We start from the raw sequence: 21,501 nt of genomic DNA on the forward strand, positions 1-21,501 counted from the left end.
GATGTTTCCAGCACAACTGCACCATTGAGAAAGTCATCTCTATTGATCGCTTTTCCAGGCATCATTGAATATGATACATATTCACTATTAAATATCGACCTTTTCCCCTGCGCGCCGTCATTTTGTGCCATAAATACTTTACAAAGCAAGCCTGTGAGGTAATATGAAATGTTATGGAGCGGTTGAAAAAAAAAAGGGCTGGGTTTAAACGGTAACAGAAGGCGGGACATTCTTTTTTTTTTTTTTTGGCGTGTGTGTGGTTGGAGTGAAGCCTGATCGGAAAGAGAGCGTGATTCAATTTCAAGGCGTCCCTAAAGGGGAAATACGGTAATCACGTGCTCACAGCTGACGCTGAGCTTCTCAACCTAAACGGTCCTACACTGCCCCCTACTGGACAACATTAGAAATGCACACGTTCCAAAAGAGACTTTAAACTTGAGACAAATGAGGCTTTATTTCAAATTGAGTAAATGGCATCGATAGAAATCTGAAATACTATGACAGTGTACTAAACAAAAACAACAAAAAAGGCAAAACTAACAAAACTAGATGTCCACTGTCTATTTAAATATGTACAACCTTGATAAATAAAACAATACTGTTGAGAATTCCCTCTGCTGTGCGCTCCTTCCTAATCCTCTAGGAGCAAAGCATTTATGCAGCAGAGAGGATGAGAAACAGGAAACTGAGCAGATTATTCACTTTGGACAAGGAAAGAAAAAAAAAAACATTTACAATATATGATTGTGTATTCAATTTGTCACTGCTGCAGCCCTGTCCCCGTTTTCATACAAAACATCCTGAGATGGAGTACATCCCCCTCGTTTACAGGCATAGTTTAGAGCTTAAACGGCAAGATGTTTTTGTTTGATCTCTTTTAACAATATGGCTTCAACATAAACAACCTGAAGTTTACAGTATTTTACAATAATCAGAGGTTATTTTAAAAAAATCAAAAACAAACACTGCACAGAAATTAATAATAAAAAAATTACATAGAAGGAAAAAAAAAGATGTGCTTGACAGGGTAAAGAAAACTACATTAGGCTCGCCAACCAGCAGCAATTCCCAGTCACATTTACTCAAAAGCTCCAAGCACTAACATTCTCTAACTTTTAAATTACTTCAGTATTATACATTGGTACTGATCTGATTTTGTGATAGAAAGGGTAAACTCGCCATCTTACCCGGTAACAGAGATTTTTCCAAACTGGACATCTGGAAATAGGTACAAATGCTGATGTACATGTAGAAGGCCTGCTTTTAAATCTCCACCTAAACCCCGACAATACTGAAATAATTTACTGTAATTTCCTATTGGTTTCTCTTAGCTTAGACTTTTTCTCTACAACTTTGCCCTTTTCTCAGGTTTTTCTACTTGCATACAAACTAGAAGCAGAAACAAAGTCCACATCATGAACAGCAAATTCTACAGTAGGGGTGAGTGTGTTCAGGATGAGGTGCATTGTTTTGCCTAGCGCTGCACTAACAATGCTAAAGGTTGTTCTGCTCTTAACTGCTGATGTTAAGTCATCTGCAGAATGAGCGCCTGTAAAAACATGTTCTGGATTCAGATTTAAGCAAACTGATCCGATAGGAGGCAAAGATAGATGATGTTGGTGTAGGGGGGCCCTAAAAGGAGCCAACTGCTGTGTTTCAGGCATCCTCAGGACTATAAGGTGATAAAGATGCTCATTTTTTAATAAGACATTCATTCAAATGAAAATCTGCAGGAAATTTTGAAAATCAACTTTTAAAGATTAAAATTGAAAACAGACACCATCCCGGCAAGTTTAGAAAGGTTGTGAGGAGGTCCTCGTTTTTTTGGGATTTAATCTCCTGAGTGGCAGGTCCTTCAGTAACAGAAGGTTTTTCAGCTACAATTTATTTCTAAAATAAAAAAAGCACTAAAATACGACTAACTATTCCAACCCTCCATCTAAAACATTCTTCAGCAGCTTGAGGCGCAAGAACAGTTTAATATAATCAAAGGCAGAAGTACAAAGATGAATCAGTGGATTAAAGCGTGTCTGAAAAGACCTTAGAGGAACATTTTGGTGTCACACATGGGTCAGACCTGCTGAGTGTGCAAGAGGCGACTACAGAAACATATTGCCAATATAAACAGTTACTGTGAGGAATGACTTTTAAAGCTTTTCTTAAAGGGGATTTTAACCTGTAGGATTCCCTTCCTGCCTGAGACCCAGAACATCCAAAGCTTGGAGAGAGAAAAAAAATAAGAGACATTCAGACAGAAGGTTTGAGGAAGCTTTGAACCGCAGCTATTATCTAAATCTCCACCATGTTTCCTGTTTTCTTCTGGCCTGTAGAGTTTCAGAGCTGATTCTTGAAGAATTCCTTGGAGAGGTCTGATGGAAACCTCAACCATGAACTCTGCAACGATCCGGGCAGAGGAAGCAGACGGCCTGACCCCTCTTCTCTTTCAAGTGCAACGTTGGAGGATCCGATCAAGTCTAGTGCCTCTTTAGTGAAGACACTTTCTTCTTCCTGGCTGCAAGCATCTCATAAAAGGGATCCCTGCTGATGGCAGCTCTGTGGAAAAACAGATGCAGGAGAAAATTTACATAAAGTCTGTAATCTAAGCTGTTATAGACCCATGCATCTACCTAAGTAGTTTGAATTAATTGATGTTATAATCCTTTTTACAAATTTGGTCACAGAAAAAAAAACAAAGATTCAACAGGTTTTGATAAGAAGTCATGCTGGAAACCAAGTCATAAAATAAGATGGAAATACAGCAACTTTTTAGAAATATTAAAAATTAAAATAGGAGCTGTGATTATGCAATATGTATTTGCGTTTAGACTGAGTCAATATATATCAAACTACAGTTTTTTGTGGTATTTATCTATCTGCATCACAAATGACAAATGTTTTGTGGTTGTTCTTGGTAATGAAACTCAGACTCATTTAGCTAGCACAGCTTTGAACATCATTTTTCTATAGTTGCAGCAGATTGTGAAAGGGATCTGGTTCTGTGCTTTGACTAGACCATTCAGACACTTGATGAACATTCTTTAACAGGGTTTATACAGGAAGGAATAACTCTAACTTGATGCTTTTTTAATGCACTTATATTGCTCTTAGGAATAATTTTAATGCCACCAACAGCTACCCGTCGACAGGCTGCAGCCATGTCCTGAATTGCTCGTTTTCCAGCCACTTTCGTTGAAATTTGCTTTTTCCACCCCATTCTCTAGCTTTTTCTCCGACTCAAGCTTCTTTTCTGAACATATAGCTTTGTGATCAACCTGAAGCAGTTCCACCCAAATATATCGTGATATAATATGTCTGACAAAATTGTTTTTATAAAAATTTTTTAATAAAGCATTTTAAATGCCACAATAAACACATTTAATTAATTGTAATGCCAATTAAGGCCTTAATTTAAAAAAATAATGATTTAATGACTTTTAATGATTTTTAATGATCCGCGGAAACCCTGTTTAATCTAAACCTGGGGTTTGATTGGAGACGACTCGATTGCTGGAACATTTGAACTTGACCTGGTTCTACGCACCTGACTCAAAAGGCTAAAACCGCCTCCTCAGGATGCAGCGCTTTGATAACCGAGAGAGAGCTACAGAGACCCTGACCCCAAAAGTTTTAACTCCCTAATCTAAAACTTTATTTTTCTTGTTTTGGGTCAATAAAAAGTGAGAAAAAGAACTTACTTAATGCTGTTCATCCATTCGTCTTTTTCTTCTGCTGTGGGGGCAGAGATGCGATAGAAGGTGTGGTTGCCTTCAACAACGCGTCCATCCGCCTCAGTTTTGCACGCTTTTATGACCTGGTCTTTGTTGTCGGGGATGAAAAGTTCAAAGCAATTCTGACAAAAGAAAATAGAAATCAGAATCCAATAGATTCAAATCAGAAAAAATAAAATCTGATAGACAGTGAAGCTCAAAGCCTATGTAATCTCTTTATGCACCACTAGAGGGTGCTCTACTTACAGGCTTTTTATCCTCAACCTCCCTGATGCTCAGATTCTCCAGCGGAATGATGCCTCTGGGCTCTTTGTCCTGCAAAAAACAATAAAAACTCATTAAAAAAACATGTTTTGCACGCTGAAGTTAGACTCTTCCTGTTAAAGCTGATACTCACTGTGGTGTATTCGAAGTAGTAAAGGCAGTTATCTGTGAGAATGAACCATCTTCTTTTCCAAGTTTTAACGCGGCCCCCTGCAGAGCAAACAATAACGATCAGAGAGGATCGGCAAGATCAGGAGACAAGGAGAAGGAGAGATGAGAACCAAAAGCACCGAGCGGAGCAGCAGACAGGCAGACGGATGTATGGGCAGACAGACAGATGACGGCTCCGAGGGACTCCTGTTAACCACACCAAGTCCTCCCCTTCACCACACTATTTAGAGTTTGTGGATATAAAAAAAACGACTACCTCAGAAATCCTAAACTACACTAAAACAGCTTATATTCAATCTCTCCCATTTCATTTATCTGGTGGATCCACACAAACGCATTTTTAAAAAGTTTGCAAATATGAAGCATACGTACAAGTTTTATTTCTAATTCTAGATCTGATTGTAAAGAAAGTAACATCTGGTCTGATTATATCCAGATGGTGCTAAATCCAGACGTTAATGCTCCTAAACGCTGTCAGTCTGGGATGCATCAGTGCATCAGTTTAGCGGCACACGCACAAACAAAGATGCACTGATCAAATGATTAAAGAGTTAACATTTGAAACTCCTAAAAGCTCTTTTATAGACAAAGGGAATTTAGACTTTCCTTCAACGTTACGATTTACAAAAAGCTGCTGTAGCATTTTTAAATCCACTATGTCGCAAAAAAACAAAAAATATGGATTAAACTGCATTCTTCTTGTTCTTTACTAAACCTTCCTGTTATCTGCTGGGAATTTCACTCTCTCTTCAACGTGAATAAACCGCATCCTCCAACTTCTACTCCTAGTTTTTCCTCTAAATACTTCTAATGCGACCATTTGATTATAATGTTTTCCCTAATGTGTCTTTACACATTACATTATATGTTCTTGTTACCTTTTATCATCCCATCATTTAGCTCATCCGGAATTTATAAGCAAAGAGCTACGAAAATATGGAAGCTGCGTGTTTAAAGTGTGAATAATAATCTAAATGAAATAATTAAATGTATATGAAATCAGTAGACCCAATTCATGTTTGTTGGTTGGATCTTGTTGTTTAGTTTACAGCCCATTGGGGGACTTGGAATGATATCAATCTGCATATTAAGTAGCCAGAAAACAGATTTTAAAGCCTTGTGTGGACGCTGTATGTAAGTCTGACTGAGCAAAATAAGAAATGTTTGAGGATTTGGGTTTGAGCCACAGGGGGCACATGGTAGGTAACTTTAAACTCACTGATCTGCGGTTGACCTATTGGCCTCTTTGTCACCAACGCTTCCTGTGAGGGGAAACCTGATTACAGAAGCAGATGGGCGGCTGAACACAGGGAGGAACTGGATGCCGACAATCTGGGCTAAGATGGGAGCATTCAGGCTAGACTGGACTGACACCTGCTTTCTCTAAAGGCATCTTAAACTAATTTCCTGTTTGTCTAGACAAGAAAATCCCACCACCATTGTTAGTGGGAAAAAAAAGGTGTGCAGCCAAAGTCATCTTCCAGTAGGTGAGGTTTGGAGACGATTTCTACACAAACATTGAAAACACACTTTTGTCTTCATATAACAGCAAAGGCGCTGTATATGATAACCACTAATCTCCCTGTTATGACCTTTATATTAAGACGTTGCTGATATCTGACAGAGAAAGACACCATTGGCTCCTCGCCACGCGTCAAAACAAAAAAACAGAAAAACAAACAATGCAGACCAACAGAAAAGGCAGATGCAGTGGGCAGAATCGCAAAGTTCACCGAGCTGTTTGCAGATTGGAGTTGGCTTGATGAGCCACGTTATTTCCTGGATAGATAGAGTCCCTCTGCAACAGCATCTGGAAAGTAGAGAAACATCCCAGCAGGCTGTTGCAGAAGGGAGGGAGGAGGAGGAGGGCGTGGATGTTGTTGGACTGGAAAGGAGGGAGTAACCCATGAAAGATTAGAGCTGCGGGAGGTCAAGAGGAAGCATGTTTTCTTTTAGATTACAAGCCAATGGTCGTGTTTTTTCACCCCTGCAGAGAGGGAGAAGCTCAAATTATTGCAGATCTTTTACATTTACAGTTATGTTTGTTTTTGAAATCCAAATCAAATCCTTTTTATAGATGCTCTTCCCGCGCAGTTTATTCCAATCCAGCCATCCAAAAACAGGCTACAGCCACACTGTTACACTTCAGATCCATTAAAAAGGAGAGCAGAGCTTCGCTAATGAAAAGATGCAGTATACCCTTCCTATGCAACCAGAGAGCAACCTTCAAATGAACATTTGATTATTTCTGAAAGGTCTTTGCTCAGAGGATTTTGAAAAAGGTATAATGCACCTTTCAAACAGAGAGATCAAAGAGAACGACCACCAGAGCACACAGAGGAACAGAAGCTGCTCACTAGAGTGATCACAAAACAGCAGCTCCCCGAGTTTGAGCCAGTGAGGTGGCAAATGCACCCAGTGACCACCCAGCGCAGAATCAACCACAAGCTCATTGACACACAAAAGAGACAAACATTGGAAAATTTCAAATGAGCCGACGAGGAGACGAAAAGTGACTAAACCTTGAGTCTAATTCAGTACATGAGGAACGAAACAAAAAGCATGGCAGACCACCGAAAGCACCTGAGAGCCGAGAGAGATGGACTAGCTTCTTTTTTTTTTTTTTCGGAAGAGCAGGTGTACATACCTCCTGAGGAAAGACAACAGCCAAAATCATGGGAACAAACAAACAAACGAAGAGGGGGGAAAAAACATAACAAATCAAATTAAATGATAAGTAATTACATCACCACAATCCTTTTTTTTTTTTTTTAAATCAGTGAGGCTTGGATGTACTGCTTTACAGGATCCATTCCACAAGAGGGAGCTCCGCTTCCGCTCAATGTGGTCGGCGTCTGTAAAGCACTACATGAAACAACAGAACGCCTCTGCTTGGTTTCATTTCACTTATCTCAAGTATATTCCCTTCCACCATGATTATTTGACTCATTTCTCCCCATTAAGAGTCATAGGAGAAAGTTATTCTCACTTCTTTATCATAGTTGGTTGTAAAGATTCACTGTTTTGTAAATGCCTGATTTTTTTTTTTCTTCCAATTGATACTGGGTTTCTATTTTCACAGTGAACCTAAACAACTGAAAAAATATCTCAGAGGAAACAAAGGGAGAAAGAGAGGACGTGTAATTTATGGTAAGAGATGTAGATACCAAATTATTTCTGTTGAAACCCAATTATTTAGAACAGCCAGGATTAACCGAATTCATCTTCTAATCACTTCTGACCAGCTACGCTGCCCCTCTCTACTAAAAAATATGCCCACATCATGATGCTGCCATCACTGTGTGCAATGCTTCATACGTAACATAACCTAGCTTTAAACTTCTCTACAGCTTTCATCCTGACTCTACCTCTTTTAGCAGACCCAAATGAAAAAGCAAATAACTAAGGAACTGTAAGCCCAAATTACACGTGTGCTACATCATTACCTTCAAATTAAATTAGCGTGACTAAAACACAGCTGAATCTGCATCATTTTAAACATGACTCATAGTTGGGGGCTTTTTCTTCTCGAAAATAAAACCTATTTTTTGAATAGCAGTAACAAAGACATGCTTGACAACAGGCATGTGTTATTGTATTATATTTATTCTGCATCGTGTCAACCACAGCTGCAGAAAATTTCAAACCTCTAAGTATACCAGTTCCAGAGCTGTGGAACTTTTAAACAATTGTTGAACTTTTGAAAGCAAGCATTGTTTCCTTTCATTTTTTTGCATCCTTCCTTTGCTTATCTGTAGAAAAGATCTGCATAAAATACAAATGGAAGTCTATGGTTTTAACAGGACAAATTATAGCGAGGTTCAAAGGGTCCGTCTACTTTTGGACAGCTCTATAAGCCCCCAAAGTAACTATTGATGTGCTTTCTATCCAGTTTCTAAAACGATCTTGAATAATTGAAATGTTTCGATTTGTTCTGGTTTGATTTATTATACATTAAAGCAGGCAAAGAGGCCTTCAGGTGTTTGTACCTATTCCCACATTCATCATCACACACAGGCATGTGTGCTCACTGACCGTAGACCTCAAGAGAGAAACAGTCATTCTCTATATTTTGATGAAATAAAGAAATAAGGTCCTCTAATGTCAGGGCGTTCCTGAGGGAGCGAGAACGTTAGAGTGGTCCAACTCACCCAGCTTCAACAGCCAGCCCTCTCTATCTGGGTTGAAGAACGTGTGCGTGAGGTCGTTGCCGTCGTCTTCGGGAATTTTAAAAGGTTCATTCTTGATGCTGTCGTATAGATTCTGAAACGAAACGTTCGATAGAGTTCAACAGGGAGAATGTTAGAAGGGGGCGTCACCAGACGCCGAGTTCTGGTGCTGTCCTCACCCTGAGCAGGTCTTCAGGTAGGTCTCCTCCGTCGTTAATTCCTCTGTTCATGGAGATGAACCGCTCCACAGTCGGCTTGTCCTTTACATTTGGGTTGTGAAGACTGGTGTTTAACATGATGATGGCAAACGAGAGGATATAGCATGTGTCTGGAACACACAAAAAGAGGTGTTCTGTTAACGGGATGGTTAATATAAAGTTTACCAGAAAAAAAATCCTCCAGTATAATGACATGATTAAATATGAATGCAAACTATCCAAGCTGAATGCGTCCAGGCGGAGAGGAGTGGACAGATGTAGCACTGTCTGGGAGCAGAGTGGGCGCACTGCACGTGGGCTCTTCAGCATGCATGTGCGTCTCTAAGCGTGCAATAAGCATGAGCCGTGGGACGACACGGCAAGCGCACGGCTGACACAGCAGCACTTATAAGCACCGTTGGATTCGAGAAAGCACATGAAATATTCATCTCCATCTGCATGCATGTCGGCGCCTGTCTGTTGGGAGCGTCGTTTTCCAGAAGCTCAGAAGATAAGGAGTCTGTTAAACGAAGCCGCTTTGAAATGATTTTCCTTAACTGGCCACCACATCTTGGTCTAACAGTCTTATTTAAATACATTTCAATTGGTGCAAGCCAGTTTAACAGGATAATAAGCACTAAATCTGAATATTTTATGCACTGTGGTGACACCTTTTGCATGCTTTTTAGATGAATCCTGTAGAATTCCTCACAATTGACTTCTTTAGAGAATAAAAGGCTAATTATATTGAACAAGCTGCTATTTATTGGACAAATGTTAATCTGTGTCTTTGGAAAACACAATAAATTTACCTGTGGATTGGAAAACACCAGGGTTACAATGGCAGTAGCGCTGAGCGAAGGCTTCCATCATGCGGTCGATCTTTTGGGCTTCTCCTGGCAGACGGAAACTCCACAGGAACTGCCTGATATAAAACACACTTTCATTCAGCAACGCTCTGATTCCCTGCTTAAAGCAGATTCATCTCAGGCTCCTTTATGAGTCTGATTCTAACAGCCGCGTCTTTCCAAATTACAAATAAGTCAACATTTGAAGGCAGACATCTTACCTCAGGGCCTGGACCAGGTTTAGATCTGTGAATTCATGAAGGTCCACAAACGCATGGAGGACTTGGATATTGAAGTCGTCTCTGAGGGAAATATGACAAAATTCACTTTTTTTTTAGCATCAATCGGCATATTTTATAGAGAACAAAACATTAAAGAAATACATTTCAAGCAGATCAGACAAGAAAGTGAACTTTTTATTGACCTTTGTCTTAAAAACTGTTAGAATGACTAAATAGTCACATTTGATTGATTGATCAATGATGAATAAAAATAGTTTATCTTTAAGGTTTAATAAAAAGCAATCACATAAAAATACTAGTGATACACCAGAGAATCAAAAATGTTTTACTTGTATATCTCTGATCGGAAATACAAAAAAAATTATCATTTATTGAATTCAAACTGATAATTTTTTTCATGTTTCAAAAGCATTTTATTTATTTTTTTTTGTTAATTGCATTTAGAGGTCAAATCAGAGGAAATATAGGGACATTTGCTCTGATACACTCACTGGGATAGTGTTCTTATCGTTCTTTATCTGTTGATTATTAGCTCTGACAAGAAAGCTGCACCATTTTTCCCTTTCTTCCCTTCTTCAATGTTTATTAAGATTAATTATCCAATTAATAGTATATAAATTTGTATTGGAGCTGCATAGAGAAACAGAATCAGCAGACCATTTGGTAACATGTCTGTTTAAACATGAAAAATATATTGTTTTCCAGAAAAGTGACGATACCAGATATACACACACTACCAGGCAGTGCTCATAAACACCTTTTGGTATGCAGGTCATTGCTGAGTGAAGCAACAATACAGCAAAGCTACATTTAACAGCAGTGAGGTGTTTAAAATGAAATAAGAGGAAGAAAAGTCGATAAAAAAAACAATTAAAATGGTTCATTCAGGATGTGAGATGGTAAGACAGAGTGAGAAATACAGTATATAACAGAAGGGATTTTAGCAAATGTCAGAATTAAATAATTAAATTCATCAATAAAGACATAAACTATGCTTTGTGTGCTGCTAGGTTGTTTGCTAAAGCTGCTAAAGACAATTTATAACAAAATTGTAACAAAATACAGGTTTTATAGCTCTATTTTGAAATAATTTCATATTTACACATAAAATAAATGATAAATGATCATTTATAGTAAAAAAAAAAATAGCATAAGAATGTTAGAGCTGCTTTGACATATTGTTGCATTATAGATCTGCTTAAATTTATATGAGGGAAATGCTTGATAAAAAGACAGAGATTCTTTGATGGACCAAACCTTGAAGAAGACTGATTAATGGTATTAATCTGTAAAGGCCAGATTGAGGCCTCTAAGAAATGTAGATATGTAGAAATAAGATTCAGAGAGAACCTAAAAAGTTGTACGTAATGACTTCTTTTGTGTGTTTCTGGTTTAAAACATTAGTATTTCAAGTGATACACCCCTAATCCAACAGGGGGGATACATATCCCCACCCCTGTCTACTTATCTAAACTAGATCATGAGCTCATCCCGCCCTAAAAGTCCTTCAGAGTAAATGATCTCTCCTTTGGGATGACGGAGAGGCTCTAAGGAGCTAAGCATCATATCCAGTCATCACTTTGGACAAATGACCACTAGAATCTCAAGAACCCTGCAGGAAATAAAGAAACCAAAACAAAGAAATGTACTCGTTAAAAACCCCACAAAGGGATTTCATAACACTAAACAGTCTCAGAGAACTCCAGACTGGACATTAAGCTCAGGCTTTTCTGATCATATCTACATATCCAGTGAAATCCTTCAGCTTTAAACATGCATTCCTAAGTTCTTAGTGTCTTGGTCAGTTCACTTATGAATGAGAGTGCTAATGTAAGACATATGAAGGCTGTTGAGTAGGAGACATTCTCTTCAGATGAGGCTATAACTGTGGAACCAATATCTAGTGTTTGGGAAGGAATTGGCGTGGGCCTGATAAAGCGTTAAAAAAGCAACAGGAAAACTACGCTCTGTGAATTAAATGGCTCCATCACCCGATGGATAGTTGCTAGTAAAGAGGAATGAAAGCAAAAGAGCGAGAAGCGGAAAGGAAGCGCCTCGCTGACCTTTCCCCGAGGTAATCGCCGATGGCTGTTTTGTTAAGGCCCTCGCCTTTGTAGAGGAACTGAGCGATGTTATCCTTGGTGTTCTTCAGCAAGTCATTCTCAATCAGGAACTGGATCCCCTGAATAAGAGATCAGACCTCCAAATTAAAACCCTGCATGTCCAAACAGGTGGAACAAAAACAACAATGTTTTATTGCAGCTACAAACCTTTTTGGGGTCCATGTTAAACTTCTTTCGGCCCATGGCCACCTGTTTGTTCCTCTGCATATTTTTCCTGGAAAGTCAAAATCGAGTTATATCATTAGTTGATTTTGGAATTAATACAAGATTATGTATTACAGAGATGAGTTTTGTCTTTAACTAAAATAATAAAGCTTTAAATATTCCTCACAAACTTTGGCTGCTTATCAGTCAAACAAGTCAAATTACTTCAATAAATTCCTTTGGTGTGGTTCTCGTTCAATAAATCAGCAGGGAGCCGTGGTGAATTTATTCCGCTTGGAGAGTCTTTCTCCCTGACATTTTTTTTCTTTTTGGCAGAGGCTGGTGATGCTGTGCCGGACAAGTAAGATGTTAAAAGGTTGAGCTGCATATGGGAATGTCTCATTTCTCAGGCTTTGAATAATTCAGAGGTCAAAGTGCACCTCAGTTCTCGGCTGATGGGATGTCACCACCTCTTTTCAGAGAAATAAATGTTCAATTTGGTTTGTCAGCAGTGATGAGAGATGTTGTTTTTCCAACACATGCAACTCAAACCATGAGAATATTCTTGGATCCTCAGTGGGTTCCTAATGCAAGTGTAAAAATGGTTAGATGATATTTTCATAGCTGATAGGATGCTGATCCGCCTAAGTAGACGCAGATCTCAAGCTCTCCTTCAGGGACCATCTATTGTCTGCTTCTGCCAGTACACCCACTGCATTATTCAATGGGGCCTCCCATCATGGGGGGGCGTGGCTGATGAAACATTTAAACTGCCTTAAAAGCAAAGCCAATTTATGACGGACATTAAGTGTGATGGAAAACCCGACTTAGCCATCAAACATGAATAATTGACAGCTTCATTTTGCTAACTTAATAGAAGGGATGCAATGAGCCAGCTTAGGCAAAACAGAAAGGGAAGAGTTGGGTCCACTTTTTTTTTTTACCTCTCCTCAGTGGAACCAAGGTTCTCGATCTCGCTCGTCACTACTGCTATCTCATCCTTCAGCCGCTGCAAAGAAAAACAAACAGAAATTTTACAACACTGCAGGTCCTCTTTCCATCAATATTACAGGGTGTTAGGAAAACAGAACAACAAACTAATAATCTGTAAGGAAAAAAAGATCAATGCTTTCCCAGTTATCCTGAAAAACAGCTGAAAAGGCAAAAAACCTCAACATATGCTGACTTGAAACAATGTGTAAGTGGATGGTGTCTTATGATGCACTCTACTGATGGCTATAGAGGATGTCTTTGTCGATCAAGTCGATGTTGTTGGAGCCAGACGGGCATAATGGTCATAAGAAGATGATGAGGATGATGATGAGGGGGTTGGTGTCAGCTTGATATAGAGATGGAATACTAGAATGTAGGAGAGCTAATGTAAAATTTGGGTCATTTAAGAGATCCAGTATTATCTATTGGGGTTGATATAAGATGATGTGCATAAAAGGATTCAAGATGATGAAAAACTGAAGTCTGTTTAGTTCCAGTTGCTGTCAGTATGGCTTACTGCAGTCCCCATATGGAGAAACAACTTGAATTAAATTTTTACAGTTTTTTTGGCCATCTTCTGCTACCTTGTTTTCTGACCTCCTACAAACTTTTCTTCATAGAGCTCAGAGATCTGAAGATCAAATGCTGTAGGTGAGAGGAGGAACATACAGCAGAACTGATTGGGTGGAGAGACATCTACTGCCCGCCTACCGAAGTTTAGTTTTAGCCAATCATTGTAGCAAATGAAAATCATGGTTTAACAGGAAAGGACTGCTCAGTGTCGCAGTGTGTAGCAAGAAGGTTCTGGGTTCGATTCCTTTCTGCATGGAGTTTGCATGTTCTCCCTGAGCATGTGTGGGTTCTCTCTGGGTACTCCATCTTCCTCCCATAGTCCAAAAACATGACATGTTAGGTTAATTGTGATGGACTGGTGACCTGTCCATCGACCTGTCCAGGATGTACCCCGCCTCTCGCCAGTAGACAGCTGGAGATAGGCACCTTGCAACCCCACTTGGGATAAGGGTGTAAGAAAATAGATGGATGGTTGAACAGGAGGAAGGCCACCACAATGGAGTTTATGTTTATGCTTTGAGCTTCTATTTTTTTCAAGAATCTTTTTTCCAAATTCCCAAAAAGTTAAAAAACAATCCACTGGACTTTGTTTCCAAGTTTGAAGACATTTCGCTTCCCATCCAGGAAGCTTTTTTCAATTAGAAAGTGAAATGTCTTCAAACTTGGAAACAAAGAATCCCATTTGATATACAGAATAATAATAATCACAATCAAGTAAACCACAAACTAAAATAAACAATACAGGGATTAGACACTTTACATACTTTACAGATACAGTTTGTGATTTCTGAAACATTTGCTTTATATGAGAAAACAAAAATGGACATTCTTAGTTTTTAAGGAAACACTTGCCTCTTGTTATGAAATACAAAACTTTTGTTGTCTGAATGCTGAATCCAGAATTCCCATTCACGGAGCAGCTTCATTCATACCCAGCTTCAGTGATAGCATATCATTCATTGTGGACAAAACTAACTTAGCAAAGATAAACCACAAAAGACACATCTGTGTTTTCAAGCCAGTGCAATCACAATACATTCCTCAGATGCTTCTCGTCCAAAACAAAGACCTCATACAGAAAAAAAAAAAAAAGACAGGGACTGTGGTGGGTTGACACTCAGGAGTAGCAGAGAGAAGGGAGTCACAAAAGGGGAGTGGGGTCAGACAACTGAGGGGGTGAGGAGGGTGGAGGAACAGAAGCAACACTGGTGGTGCGAAAGGGAGGAGGGGGAAGGGCAGCATCAGTGTCCCAGACTCGTAAAAATGAAGTAATGGAGCCCACCTCCAAAGCCCACAGGGGTCAGCAGAAGTCAACTCACCCTACGTCTATCCCCTGGGGGGGATATTCACTCACTACTACGTGTTACTGAGTGACAGGACTAACCTGAGCTGCAATCTAGAATAATCAGCTGTGAACGGGTCATGACAGGAATCAAATAAATGTCTTCTATGGAAACTCAAAACTAATTTGAATACATAAACATTCCCCTGACCACTTCACTGCCTTCACTCAGACACTCATTTTCTTATTTTACTAACATCCACTTTAAATTTAAACCAGTTTTAACCTTTGGATGCAAAACCTACCAATATCTACACTCTTCCACCAGTAGGGTCCAAAATCACACCAATTAGAATTGTTGTCCTTTTGCAATAAACTAAAGACACTTCTATTATTTTGGTTAAGATGATACAAAAGAGGAATTTCATTTTTGACATCTACCTATTTTTACAAGCCATTCAGATTATAGCATTTGATCGATCAATCCGTACGATCAGAAGTCAAAACATGTTTTTTCTCCCTTTGTCTGGAGAACGAACAGAATATGAATGTTTTATAACCTTTAATTTGAAAGATTTTAAAGAATTATAACACACAGGGTCAATTTAGACCCCACATGTGGATTTAAGTGCTAAATAAGACTCAAATATACACCTAAAAACATCTTGTTCTGTTGTTGTAGGACACCTAAGGAAGAAAAACCAGTGAGCAGTGAGGAGGGAACAGTTTCAAAGGAATTGACCTATTGGTAGGAAATACCTCACATTCCACAAGGATTGCAGAAGATAACTGGGAAATAAATAAGCAACAGCTTCTGACCCCAAAACACAAAAACAATTTAGGCAAAGAATTTCACTATTTATGTTGGGTTAAAGCAATCCAAAATGCATTTCATTCATTTTCTAACAATATATTTATTACACCCATGCAATTAAAACTGCCTCTTTCTTCCCCATTACCTGAATGTCCTCTAGCAGCTCCTGCTTTCGCCGGCGGATATTCTCCAGCTCCTGCTGCTCCTCCGGGGTGAGATCGTCTGGAACTGGAAGGAGATAAAAGAGAAGATGAAAGGTTAGCATCAGTAGGCTTATCTATACACGTCTACTCCTTAAGTATATCCCTAAGGGGTGCAATGGTGAACCAAAATCTGATGATACTTTCTAATTTTTTTTTTTTTTTGGAAACCAAAAGGTGAAAGCAAAGCCAGGGTCAGGGATTTGGAGTGCAGAGGCAGAAGGTTAAATATCATGATTAAAATAAAAACAGCAGATTATTTTATTTATTGATTGTTATAATCTTCATTATTATCAAATGAAAGTATTGTGCCCTGTTTGGGACTCATTTCTGCAGCAGTAAGGTTCTCCCTGAAGAGCAGAAAACCTCTTGTTGACAATATAAAAACTCAGGGGAGAACAAACGTGATGGGTTTCAAAGTGCTCTAAGTATCTCTCTCACAATATGAGCCTATAATTAGCTTGGCCTGTGCCATCAGCTGGGGGCCGAGCAGCGTGTCCTAGTTAAAACCAGCTGTACGTGGGCACTACCTGCACAGAGAACAAAATCAGCCTCAGTTTTTTTCATCAACACTCGTATATCAAGAAAGCAGAACCTTACAACACTTCAATTTGCAGCCGCAAAATGGACGCTTTTGATAGCCGATTTAATATAATGAAGAAACAAATATTAGTGTATGAATGTCAGATTACATTCGATGAATTTAGTGGGAAATTATTCTAACATAGTAACATTTCACCTTAAACTCAAATCTGTCCATTCCGGTTGCTGTTGGTGCCAAAAAAAGTTTTAGTTTGAGTGGGAACAGCTCACTGTCCCGCGTCGACCTAGGTCAAACGACTCAGCAAGCGTCTTGGTTAAGAGCTCAGCTCCGATTGGCTTACAGTGAGTAAATCTGACCCAGGTCGACGCACTAATTTGCATGATACCATTAAGGTAAGGACTTCAGCATATTGCGCCAGTCATGTCTGATCTTACAAGCCAAAACAACTCTGCTTCCATTGGTTAAAAATGGCGCAGCACTGGTACAATGGACTGGACGAACAAAAGAGCTGAGCAATAAAGACCATGGACTAGGCCATGGCTCCCTTCCATGCTCTCCATTGTTTACTATCCTGATTGCTGCCAAACTGGTGACATAATCAACTTTTAGTCATGATGGCGTCACCAGACACACAGCGGCGAGGGGAAAGAGGCCCTGCAGTTTTCCAGCTAGGGTTAGACCCAGCTTTCTTGGTAATGGGAAGGTAGCCAAATGCAGATTGTTAGCAGGTCCACTTGTGTGTAAAAAAACATACTAACCTGCTAACTTTAGTGAATAAGAAGTTTTATTAAGAAGTAAGACAAGAAGTACTTCATAGGCCGACACTTAAAGTTTCATCAAGTCTTGCTAACAATGCCCTTACTAAACAAAATAGCATGGTCTCCATGGATTATGGTGCATATTACCAAGAAGTATTAACTAGAGTATTTGACTTCTAGGATTTTAGTAATTTTACAAGACCACTGCTGAATAAAAAAAATAAAAATAAAATGTAGTTTTGGCTTTAAGGAGATTTGGAGCAGTCAAAACTCGAGCTACTCAATAAAATGCGTCCTAAATAAGTGTTTTCAGTGTTGGCCAGAAAAACTGTGAACAGGGCCTCACTACTCTTGGCGAGTTAAAGCATCATGGCCAAAAAACATGTCCATGAAATTTTGGCCAAAAGGTCAGTTAGAGTTCAACCAACTGGTCAAAATATGAGCAATAACCCAAGTGTCACACCCAACACTTGTAATTTAGTACCCTGTAATACTTTGAGAAGGTAATATTGCAAACACTGATGATGACTGCAAGTAAATATGTTAAGCGGTTTAAATTGTGTTTCTGAATTTTAATAACGCAGGCCTCTTTCTATGATTCCTCCTGTGGCCGAGCCTAAGCCCCGCTCTCTGACCTCAGCTCTTTATTAACGCAGCGGCAGAGTTCAAAGGTTGGAGGTCCAAAGAGAAATCTTGACCCTGTGTAACTCTAGAAACATTTAACAAAATAAGTGTTACATAGTGATTGAATGTAGGAAGGAAGAAATGTTCAATATACGAGGTCTTTGATTTTTAAGTTGCCAGCTTTCTATTAAAAAAATGCAGCCGTTGATTCCATTTCCCCTAAATCGGTGAATGAACTTTTCACCTTGAGAACAATTCGTGTAAAAGAGGTTACTTATTTTTAATAACATGAGGCATGTAAGCCTGAACTCCTAGAGGCTAATTCCCGTGACATCTACTGGAATGTCTGACTAAAGAATAATGGACAATAGAAACCAGGACAGAACTGGTGCCTTTCACCCGCCTGTTAAGGACGACCAAAACAAAACCCTGTTTTCTTCCTGAGGCAGTTTGACACTGACCCTTCACACTTCATACCTTACGACCTACTGCGACGTCATCCCATAAACTTCTCTCATTATCGAAGGAAACCACAATGTACAACTTTTTCCACTTGGACTTTATAATCAGAAGTGACAACGATGCTTCTGGACAATAATTGCATAGCAGTTGGTCAATTTCTCTTTCTGGAAACATGATTGTGGGGTTGTGCAGCACGACTCAGGCAACCAGAACATTCCAAAACTTGGTAAGACGGACAGGAGATGATCAGCAGAGAACACTATAATTTGGCTCCGAGAAAAATAGCAAACAATTGAGAAAAGAGATAATTTGAGCAAGAAATCGGTTATCTTGTATCACTTAAGCCAGAAAAGGAAAAACACGGAATGAATCGAAGGACTTGAGACACAGTTTTTAAGACTGTGTTTAAAATCAATCCCAATTCTAATTAATCAGCATTGCAGGAGAAGAAAGATGTTGTTTTTTAAGTGCTTGTGCCACAGATGCTCAGACTGGGGGCAATTTCCCACAACTCTGCAAATAACGGGCAGCCAATTAGGTAAATGCTGAGAGCAACAGTCAACTCTTAGTCTGCAATCTTCTGCACTGACAAGGCAAATAAGCATTCTCTGTCCAGTGGAAATAAAAAAAGCGAGTGTTCTCATCCTTTCTGCCCACATTTAGAGCGTTGAGACTTTTGGATGCTTCAGATGCAGAAAACTCTACGGAGAAGCTGGAAAACAGGTCATTCAGGGCAACATTGTTTTCTATGTGCGTGTGAAATTGTGCATACAAAAGTTGAAGTGAGGCACAAAGAGCAGGAAACTAACATGACTCTGCATATGCACACCCATTCTGTGCTTCTCGCTACTGTTGGCACTGGGTCAGGAAAGTGCAACTTCTCGCCATAACCCAACGTTACAAAAATACAAATTAAATAAAAAACATACGGTCAAACAACAAAAATCCATCACATTTTTATTTGCCAAATAAGTTGACCAGTTAAGGTTAAGCTTTTCTTTCCTGATTGGTGGTAAAGAGCTGGAAAAATCCAGTTTTTATCCCAATTCCGTGAATCCATCAAATCTACAAACTCCTACTGTTTTAAGCATGTAAAGGCATCAAGCAGTTAAGCATTTAAGCCTTAACCTTTTTAGTTGTGCATGTTTCAGAAATCAGACTAACATGAGTCACTTCTTAATTTTCGGGTGGACCTATAATTTGAGGAATTGATAAAAGATGAATCGTCGTAAAATGTGTGAATTCACAAACTCCCGAAAATAGACCTTGCCAGAAGCCAATAGATGCATAAGCCTTGAATACAGAAATGTTTCGAACCACTGAAATGTAGTGACGTGTACGACGTCAACAAGAAGCACAGGCTGAAGCTAGACAAACATGGCTGTGCTACTGGATGTACCAGGGGATTGTCTGTTTGGGTGATTTGGGCCTTTGTGGATGGGTTGACATGTTTGCTCGTTCCTCACAACCAGATTGATTGATCAGTTTACTCTTCTGGTTCTGAAACAAACCAAGAAACTTATACATCACAGCTTCTGCTCTGATTGGATAAAAGGTTGACAAAGGAGGCAGGTTCCAGTTGGTCCAATCAGCTCAAAGAATTGTACTGAAAGTCCCTCCCTTTTGCAAACACTTTCTACAGGAGGCTCTCCAGATTAATACCTTGTAGAATTCAGATTGAACTACATGTATTAATCTGGTTTATACCAGCTCAACAAAGGGTCACTAGAAAATATTTGTGCTCTGTTTTTCTTCACCCATGTTGTATGACACTTGAAGCAACTGTGAGAGTAGGCTCACGTGGTTGGACAAAGTCTTCCAAGACATGACATAAGATCCTATAAATCCAAAGAGAAAGATGAAATTCCTAGAGAGAAGAATTCCCTTCCTACTCGGGTGGGTATAAATAAATCTGCTATGTTTGTTTTTATTTCTTTGCCAAAACATTTCTATAGTTATGATTATCGTGTCTCCAAATTAAAGTTGACCCGTAATTGTCTTCAGGAGGTTGTTGGCCAACTACTTAATTGGCTGTTTTGGACTTTTTCTTAAAAGAATGCTTCAGATATGCTTCACCAGTGCATGGAAACATAATTGTTCATTTCCGCTTGCTGGAAGTGAGTCAACCCTGATTTTAAGAGAGAATCTGCAATATGTAAATAAAACACTTACACTGAAGTCAGTTGGTTTCAATCAGGAAACTAAGCATTAAGCCACCGTGTTTTTAGAAAAACAAAACAAGTCCTTAAAAATAAAAAAATAAATGCCAAGTGCACTCTATCAAGTGTTTAAAGACACATTTTTGTAGTAAAATCAAATGTTTTGTCCCAGCTTTCATTATTTTAGAGTGCCTTTCGATCCAATTTATGACTTGGAAAAAGTCAATACTGTTTCCCTTAAACTAATCAGGTTGCCTTATTCAACGCTGCAGCACCACGTTGCTGCAAACTGCCCTCTACATATACTGAATCACATTTTCTAATGAAAAGACATAATTCACATTTTCTCTGTGACCATAAGCGTGCCCTTAAATTTTGTCATCTTTGAGCATTTTGAAGCAGATCCATTTTTAGTGAGGGCTGGGTCAGCAGAGAGGACTGTGGTGGGTTACATCAAGGGAGGTATCAAATATAGCTCCGTCTCCCTCAGCGGGAGAAAGCCACTAATACCCATTCTGATTGCCATCCTTGCGGAGGAAGGCAGACGCCTCATTTCCACCCAGATCACTGAAGAATTCTCCTCGGAAAATAAGGAAATTAGAAATCTGAGTGCAGAAAGGACCCCCCCCCCCCAAATCCACCGACCCACCACTTCACATGTGACCCAAATTAAGAGGCTTTGCTCATCACTGGAGGTACAAACTTGCTGCAGAAAAAAAAAACATAAAAAAATCATGCAATCACTGAATAACCTCTTATCTATGCAGCTACCATAAGTGCACTTTTAAATAAAAGGCTGAGGAGTGCAATGAACTAATCCAACACCCATAAGTTCAAAGATTTATAACAAACTAACTGCATCTGCTGACAGAGAAATTATGCAAACATGGAGCAGTTTCTGCAACCATGTGTTGTTTGCTTTCGCTCTGATTACATTTGTGCACACGGTGTATGATGCTGCTCAACAACCTGTCTCCTTACATCAAGTGCTCAGTGCAGAAAAGCTTTTTCTTCACCTATGTGGGGATTAATAATACCTCTAACAGCCACTACACCCTTTCCATTAGACCTCATTACAACACCTCTCTACCTGCTCCATCTTACCGCTTCAAATCTTCTCCTCTGGTTTCCTCATTAATAAAATACAACCAACAACATCAGTGTCTATTGTCGTCTCCTCCTCCAGTGTCTCAAAGATTTTATTTT

At 39.3% G+C, this 21,501-nt stretch overlaps 1 protein-coding gene across 4 annotated transcripts in view; it reads right to left on the reverse strand.

Moving 5' to 3' along the window:
• Positions 1–428: 428 nt before the first annotated feature.
• cyth1a (cytohesin 1a) overlaps positions 429–21,501 on the reverse strand; it is a 48,305-nt gene continuing 27,232 nt past the window's right edge. For 3 of the 4 annotated variants that reach the window (XM_038277432.1, XM_038277431.1, XM_038277433.1), the window contains exons 2-13: positions 15,694–15,776; positions 12,831–12,895; positions 11,890–11,956; positions 11,683–11,801; positions 9,599–9,679; positions 9,342–9,454; positions 8,512–8,660; positions 8,314–8,426; positions 4,126–4,204; positions 3,975–4,043; positions 3,696–3,850; positions 429–2,553 (exon numbers count right to left, since the gene is read on the reverse strand). In XM_038277432.1, the coding sequence (XP_038133360.1) occupies positions 2,475–2,553; positions 3,696–3,850; positions 3,975–4,043; positions 4,126–4,204; positions 8,314–8,426; positions 8,512–8,660; positions 9,342–9,454; positions 9,599–9,679; positions 11,683–11,801; positions 11,890–11,956; positions 12,831–12,895; positions 15,694–15,776 (1,172 nt within the window). In that variant the 3' untranslated portion in view covers positions 429–2,474. The remainder of the gene's footprint in view (positions 2,554–3,695; positions 3,851–3,974; positions 4,044–4,125; positions 4,205–8,313; positions 8,427–8,511; positions 8,661–9,341; positions 9,455–9,598; positions 9,680–11,682; positions 11,802–11,889; positions 11,957–12,830; positions 12,896–15,693; positions 15,777–21,501) is intronic. The other variant, XM_038277430.1, reaches the window with a different exon arrangement.

This window comes from Cyprinodon tularosa, unplaced genomic scaffold, assembly GCF_016077235.1.
Source record: "Cyprinodon tularosa strain WSP-4 unplaced genomic scaffold, ASM1607723v1 ctg131, whole genome shotgun sequence".
In the NCBI taxonomy this organism is placed as follows: Eukaryota; Metazoa; Chordata; class Actinopteri; order Cyprinodontiformes; family Cyprinodontidae; genus Cyprinodon; species Cyprinodon tularosa.